The following is a 7,829-nucleotide window of genomic DNA, read 5'->3' on the forward strand; positions in this document are numbered from 1 at the left end:
GTTTAACAAAATAAATACATTGCAATATGTGCTCCTCATTCAGCAAGAAGGCTCTGCAGCGTCTCGGGGGACCCAGGCTTCTTCCTGCCTCACTGTTCCCAGCAAATTACTTTGACCTTGGGGGCACAAGTTGGCTGAGGGCTGCCAAAAGTTGGGGGCAGCATATGAGTCTGCCTCACTTATCTGGACGCCACCTCCATCTGGGTCCCTCACTGACCTCCAGAAGCTCAGGCCAGCTTCTCACTGCTGTCTTCTCTGTGTATGTCACACTAGGCTGGCCTCCCCAGCAGCCTGGGACCTGGAGTAGACTCACTGCCTGAGGAGTGGACAGAGGCCAGAATACTGTGTTCCGGGTGCCATTTGGCCCCCAGCAACCAGTGCCCTCTGCCAGCTCTTTGCTGTAATCAGGTGGCAGACATGAGTCCTGGCTGAGAGTGATAAAGACCAGGAACTGAGCCAACATCATCCCAGCCTTGTGGCTGTGGCCCAACTGTCTCTGGGCCTGCCCCTCCACTACAAATACATATATGTGTTGCACCTGTGGTCAGAATGCCCACACGCTCCGGCCAGCCCCAAGGCCACCTCCTCTAGCCTCCCTTCACTGCCCCCCTGCCCACGTCCTATGGCCAGAGAGGCCCAGACTGCACTCCAAGGTCCCTGCCTGAGCTGCCCTGCCCTTCTTTCTTCAGTCACCAAGAAGTGTGTTTGGGTTGGCTCCAGGCCTGCCTTGTGCGTGGACGTGGGGAATGAAACTAGGCACCACAGCCAGGGTGTACCCCATAGGAGACATCAGCACCATAGGCAGACCCTCACAACGGATATAAAGGGGACAGCTGAATGCTAATGGGCAGTCTAGCAGGAAGACTTCCCCTAGGTTTTGGTCTGAGCACCTTTTGAAGGGCTAAAAAAGGGGAGGAAAGGTCAGGCCAGGCCGAGGAAACACCCAGTGTGGGGTTTTGAGGCACAGAACACATCTGGGGAGGTTGCAGCAGTTCACATGCCAAGAAGTAAAAGGATTATGTGGGGAGGTGGGGGGCCGGGGTGCCCAGGGCAGGCAATGAGGCCCACACAAGCCTTGCAGGGCCCCAAACACCTCTGGGCCAAGACTCTTAACAGGGAAGCACCTGGCAATGGCCCTTTCAGGCTTAAGGTACAAGTCCTTTCCCTACACTTTTGATGCCCTCCCTCAAAGAGGGGACAAGGAAAGAGCTTGTTAGAGGTGGGAGTGTGAAAGGAAAAACTAATATGGGGCTTCACTGGAGCCCAGTAAAGTGACTGACCTGCCAGGATGCATAGCTGGTGACCAGAGTTTTAATCTTTCCATTCCAAACCGAGCCCTAGTCTTAACCCACCGCAAGAACCCACAACCCAGAAGTCCTCCCCGCCAACTACGTAAATACGCACGTTTCCCCACAAGCCTTCTTTCCCGGAGCTAAAGCCCAGCAACCTGAATTTTAACAGGCGCCCCCGTGATTCCCACGCATATCGGCCAGTTGGAGACCTCGGCCCTGCACCTTCAGACCCTGCCTCTTCCGGAAAGGCCACGCACCGGGTCGGGCGCCCCCTCGTGGCTTCCAGGGGAAGTGGCCTGGGGCTCGACTGGTCTAGGGCTTCGAGTGGAAACCCGTACCCAGCCAGTGAGTGACCAGCGTGGGCCGCGCCGTGAACCCGGAGCAAGGGGTTTTTGGTCCGACGGTGAAAGTCGCCTAAGCCCGAGGTCCAGGTGTCGGAAGGCCACCCACGCCTCGAATCCAGAGCACAGCTCGGGATGTGAGGCCCCGCCTCCCCTGAGCGCGTCACTCTCGCGCGCGCACCCGGTACTGGCTTGCGCAACCGCCATATCTCCCCTTTAGCCGAGTGAAGTGGCTTGTTAGTAGAAGTCCGTGTGCACGGAAGAAAAGGTGAGTGTCTCGCCTCGAGGACAGCGGCCCGGGGTTGCAGGGCACACTCAGTCCAGGGTGCCCCCTCCTTAGGCTTGGCTAGCTGGGGCAAGCAACTACAGTCCCCCAGAGGCACAGCGCCACAGGGTTGCGCGAAGTAGTGACGTAAAATGTCTTGGCAGCTACCATTTCTCTGTGGGGGGCGGGGGGGGAGGCGGTGGCGAAGGCTGATGACGGCTCTGATTGAGGGTAGAGGGTCGCGGGAGGTCAGTCGAGGTCTCCGAGCTACGGGTTTCAAAGCGCTGTCGCGAACCTTCCTGTTTAACCAGTTTAAACTCACGATCTATTTACCCTTAGCTACAGATATCTGCTTACCGTCTATCCGCTGCCTTTCACCCCCGGGGTGGTCACTGAGCCAAACACCATTATTATTACTATTTCTTGATCTTTATTTTGGCGTGATCTCAAGCTTACGGAAAATTTCAAGACTGTTCTTATAAAGAACTCCTGTATACTTTATTTTCCAATTAAGTTAGTTGCAGATATGATGCCCCTTTACCTCTATATTTATAGGTACTTCAGTGTGTATTTTCTAAAAACAAGGACATTCTCCTACATTCAAAATCAGGTAACATCGATCAAGGCTATAATCTAACCTGTAATCCGTACTTAAATGCTTCCAGTTGTCCTAGTAATGCCCTATGTTGAAACTACCTTTTTCTCTGCCAGGGCTCCTATCTAGTATCGCAGGATGCATTCGATTGTCTTTTCTCTTTGGCCTCCTTCAGTCTGGAGCAGCTCCCCAGTGTTCCTTGACTCTGATGACTGACATTTTTCAAGATTCCTGGCCGGTTGTTTGTAGATTTGGCTTTGGGGTTGTCTAAGATATCTTAGCTGCTAGACTCTTTTGGACAGAGTTGGTGCTGACCACATTCAGAGGCTGGGCGTGTGTCTTGGGTGACTGAGGAGGACCAGCGACCAGCCACACCAGCCTCCAGACACACTCCCAGGCCTAGCTAGGCCAGATCCTTTCTGTGGTTGCCTCCCCTCTGGGGTTTTGCACTCATCTCACTGAGGTCTCTGGCTTTCCTGTAGCATCCATCCCAGAGCCATGGTCCATGCCTTCCTCATCCACACCTTGCGGGCCACGAAGGCTGAAGAGGGCCTTTGCCGAGTGCTCTACTCCTGTTTCTTTGGTACTGAGAATTCACCCAATGACGCACAGCCACATGGTGCTGAGAGGGACAGGCTTCTTCGAAAGGAGCAGATTTTGGCCGTGGCCAGGTAACACAGTCCAGCCCATTGAATACACACTGATTATGATAGGTTTTCTGGGGGGCACAGAGAAACAGGAGGACTAAGAAGCAGAGAGAAAGTTTTAGAGTAGTGCTTTCAAAGAGTCTTCCACAGTTGTCACAAGTATTCTATGAAAAAGGGTTAAAGACACAATAATGCTATTATCATCATCATTTATTATAGTTAGCATTTATGGTAATTTTTTTTGTAGTTAGCACTTATTGACCTGTATGTACTAAGCATTTTATGTTCTGAGCATTTCGTATATATGAACTCATTTTATCTTTGAAACAGTCTTTTGAGGTAGGTGCATTATACCCACCTTACAGATGAGTAAACTGAGCTACAGAGAGTTAAAGAAATTTAACCTGTCTAAGGTTATGCATCTAGAAAGTGAAAGAGTTGGGATTTGAGTGTAAGCAGTACAAATTAAATATGCTTTGCAGTGCAGGACTTTTCAGGGCCCTTAGTGTTCCTTTAAGCTTTATGAATCTCTAAGGAAGAGAGAGAATGTGGTTTATGGGAATCTGCGCCAAGAGCCTCCCAAAAGCCCAGGATCCACAGGGTACAGTTGGGAAACACTGTTCTAGATGGGATGGCTGACCTTGGACCTTCCCCTCCCAGACCCAGTCTGAACCAGCAGGTACGAGAACCTCCTGGCCCCTCTGTGTTTTGGGTGGGGGGATTAACACTCTGGGGCAACCCTGGGCCAGCCTCTTGTTTATCTCTTTGTTCTGCTGGGCTTCCTCCCCCTTATGTGGCACAGAAAACCAAACGTGTCTTTAAGAGCAGCCGGTACATGGCCCAGATTGGAAGGTGATTCATGAGAGATAAGAGAGTAATTTCAAAAGCTGGATGTCCAAGTGCAAGGTTTTTCTTTTTTTTATGGAGAGGGCTGCAGGATGGGGTGAGGGTGGAGAGGTTGGACAGCCTGGGTTGGACATAGCTTTTACTCCGCTTCTCATCTCTTGTTGAGATGTTGAGGAGGCCTCTGTGAAGCAGGTAGGGGCAGGATCTTCATCCCCTGGTACCTTTTCCCAGCCCAAGGAGCTGTGTTCAGAACCTGCCTTCTCTTGGCCACATGGAGTGAAATGGTTCAGGGCCTGGAGGCTGGAGCCTGGATTCCCATCTGGGCTTATGCTCCCTGCTCTGTGGCCCTGGGCAGGTCACTTCACTTAGTCTTTCTGGGGCTCAGTTTCTGCATCTAGTTATGGGGATAATGGCAGCTCCCAGCTCCAGGGGGGGTCCTGAGGGTGACAGGTCAGTGACCCACCTATTCTCTACAGGCAGGTGGAGTCCATGTGCCAGCTGCAGCTGCAGGCATGCGGCCGGCCTGCTGTGGACCTGCAGCCCCAGTCCTCAGATGACCTAGTGCACCTGCGTGAGTCCCCATGTGGGGCCTTCCGCCTGACGGCAGGGGACCCTTTCCAGGAGCCTCGGACAGTGGTGTGGCTAGGCGTGCTCTCATTAGGCTTCGCCCTGGTGCTGAATGCCCACGAGAACCTGCTGCTGGCAGAGGGCACGCTTCGACTGCTGGCCCGCCTTCTCCTTGAGCACCTCCGGCTGCTGGTCCCCACTGCCAGCCTCCTGCTGCGGGCTGACTACATCGAGGGCATCCTCACCCGCTTCCTGCCCCATGGTCAGCTGCTCTTCCTCAATGACCAGTTTGTCCAGGGTCTGGAGAAAGAATTCAGTGCTGCCTGGCCCCGCTGACCCCTCAATGGGATGGGACTCCCTAAGAGGGCAAGGAGGGAGGATGGGGATGGACGGATATACAGCCAGGTAAAATTTGGCATCTGCCTCCTTCCCAGCCTCCTCCCAGCTCTGGTGTGCTGCCACACCCAGGACAAATGGATGGAACAAGCTGGCAGAAAAGGGGGCTGGGGAGAGGGTAGAGAGGAGGAATCACAGAGCTTCCTATGCCTGGAGTGACCTCGTGACTTATTCAGACTGCTGCAGCAGGCCAGCCCCGCTTGTCCTTGACCCCACTTTCTCCCATCCCTGCCAGCCAGCCCCAAACAGTCCACCAGCCACTAGTGCTGGGGCAGTAAGGAACGGCTGCTTGGAACTCAGCCCACTTTCTTCCAAACCCATAGTCATCGCGGTGCAAAAGCAGTCTCTGAGATTTCGAGGGTCAGGGAACTGGCTTCTGCCTTTGCACCTACTTAGGCGCCATCATCAAGGATTTTGTTGGCGAGGGCCTGCTCAGTGTCCAGCCCCACCACAGTTCACAAAGGTGTGAGTTGTTCAGCAGAGAGGCTCCATAGCTCCTTTTGGCCCCAGCCCATGCCCACTGGCAGCCATGAGATAATCATGGGCTTACTTTACTTTGTCTGCAGGGAGAGAGGGTGGTGGTGGGTGAGAGAGGTCTGATGTTGTCCTTCTCAGTTTGAATTAAAAGCACTGAGTGTGTGATTTCATCCTCTGTTTCTGTGAGTTTGATTAATTCACGTCTTTTCCTGTGCCACTCTGAGCTGGGTGTCTGAGCCTTCGTGGTCAAGTATGTCTCCAAGAGACTTCTTGGGAGGTTCTCCACCTCTTGTCCCCCTCATCACTTCTGTCTCCTTAAATACCTCCTTCGGATGGTAGCACTTGCTTCCTCTACCAAAATGTGGTGGGTTGGTGTGGATCCCTGAGAAGCAGAGCCTGAGACAAGGATTAGGTACAAGCAGTTTATGTTGGAGGTGATCCCAGAAAGCACTGGAAGGGGTGGCAGACCATACAGGTGTGTTATCAAGGGTAGGTAGGGAGCTAAGTGCACTAAGTGCCCCTGGGGGCCAGTACACAGCAGTCACCTCTGAATGACCTCACCTGAGGGGTGAAGGACTGTGGGTGTTTGTCTGGAACCCCCTTCCGTCTGATTGTGAGTTGGTCCCAAGGCAAATTCCCTGGCTCTTTCTGCCCCCACAAAAAGCCCTTGGGCCTGCCATGGTCAGGCCCAAAAGGTTATGGATGGGGCACCCAACTGCTGTTCGGGAGTCTTTACTCAGTAGCTCCTAGTGATGGTTTAAAATGATTCAGTTGGGTAAAACCTCAGTTATATCTATTTTCACGATCTACTTGTGACCTGTGAGGTATGGCTTTCTTGCATGGGCAGAACAGGCCTCCTCCTAGGTGGTCAGTGTGCAGGTGTGGGCCTGGTCTCATGTTTGCCAAGTATTAGTTGCCCTTCGGCACCCAGGAAGAACCCACCCACACTCACTTTGGAGGCAGCATCTGTGATTGGAGTTTTGCCCTTCCAATTCTGCAGTGAAGGCTATCAGCCATGCCATGCCTTCCGTCACCACCATCACTACTAGGACAAGGCCACCTTCTCCATCCTAGGGTGCCACAAATCACCCTCTGACCTTGAAGCACTAAAGGGACCTCAGTCTGTATTTGTGGCAAGCTGTGCCACTGGAAATGTCCCAGAGGCCCCCAGTGGGACACCCCTGCCCTGTAAAGTCTGCTTTCTTGGCCTGCTACTCCCCTCACTCCAGGCTGGTGGTCCTTGCCGAGTGGCTGTATTCTCACAAGAACAGGCCCCTCTGACTTTGGTTGAAGGGCTCAAGCTTGGGTGGTCTGAAACCTTTCTGCCTATTTTTCAAACTGAACTTGAGGAAGAGGGTGAGACCCTATTCCCCTAGAAGCTGTGGGAAATTGGGGTTAGGTGAGGCTTGTGGTGAGGCTTGAGGTGAGGCTACTTCCTCCCATCAAGTAGAGGAAACTGATACACAGAGAATGGCAGAGAGTGAGATCCTTCCCTGAGGCCACTGAGCCCCTGGTTTCCGTGGTTCCAGATGCCCAGTTAGTACCTGGGTTTCTTTAATCGAGTTTGCCCAGTGCCCTTTCTTTATATTCCCACTTTTGCCCCAGTACCTCTGAGCCGGGTTTCCACCACAACTTCTTATGCTTGCTTCACTTTCATCGAGCCTGCCTTGGCCCTGACACTCTGCTAGGTGCTATGCGTGGTATAAGATGACTTGCTAGGATTTTGATTGGGAATGCATTGAATAGATTAAGATGAAGTTGGGAAGAACTGACATCTTGACAATATTGAGTCTTCTATCCATGAACAGGGAATATCTCACCACTTATTTAGTTCTTTGATTCTTTCATCATAGTTTTGTAGTTTTCCTTAAGGAGATCTTGTACACATTTTGTTAGATTTATATCTAAGTATTTCATTTTTGGGGGTGTTAATAGTAATGTTTTTTTTTTTTTGCGGTACGCGGGCCTCTCACCATTGTGGCCTCTCCCGTTGCAGAGCACAGGCTCTGGATGCGCAGGCTCAGTGGCCATGGCTCACAGGCCCAGCCGCTCCGCAGCGTGTGGGATCTTCCCAGACCGGGGCACAAACCCGTGTCCCCTGCATCGGCAGGCAGACTCTCAACCACTGCGCCACCAGGGAAGCCCAGTAATGTATTTTTTTTTAATTTTTAAAAATTTTTATTTATTTTTGGCTGTGTTGGGTCTTCGTTGCTTCATGCGGGCTTTCTCTAGTTGCACTGAGTGGGGCTACTCTTCGTTGAGGTGCACGGGCTTCTCATTGTGGTGGCTTCTCTTGTTGCGGAGCACGGGCTCTAGGCGTGCGGGCTTCAGTAGTTGTGGCTCGCGGGCTCTAGAGCACAGGCTCAGTAGTTGTGGCGCCCGGGCATAGTTGCTCCGAGGCAT

The 7,829-nt window shown here is 52.6% G+C and overlaps 1 protein-coding gene across 2 annotated transcripts; it reads left to right on the plus strand.

Annotated features, from left to right (window-relative positions):
• The first annotated feature begins 1,755 nt into the window (after positions 1-1,755).
• AP5S1 (adaptor related protein complex 5 subunit sigma 1) lies at positions 1,756-6,142 on the plus strand. 2 transcript variants are annotated; one of them, XM_032607198.1, is made up of 3 exons: positions 1,756-1,901; positions 2,976-3,164; positions 4,463-6,131. In XM_032607198.1, exons 2-3 carry the CDS (start codon positions 2,992-2,994, stop codon positions 4,887-4,889), a joined length of 600 nt encoding a protein of 199 aa, XP_032463089.1. In that variant the 5' UTR covers positions 1,756-1,901; positions 2,976-2,991; the 3' UTR covers positions 4,890-6,131. The 2 variants fall into 2 exon arrangements, with proteins under 2 accessions (XP_032463089.1, XP_032463090.1); XM_032607199.1 differs by lacking the exon at positions 1,756-1,901 and adding an exon at positions 2,086-2,146 and having other exon boundaries at positions 4,463-6,142.
• The last annotated feature ends 1,687 nt before the right edge of the window (positions 6,143-7,829 follow it).

The sequence above is a fragment of the Phocoena sinus genome, chromosome 15, assembly GCF_008692025.1.
Source record: "Phocoena sinus isolate mPhoSin1 chromosome 15, mPhoSin1.pri, whole genome shotgun sequence".
NCBI lineage: Eukaryota > Metazoa > Chordata > Mammalia > Artiodactyla > Phocoenidae > Phocoena > Phocoena sinus.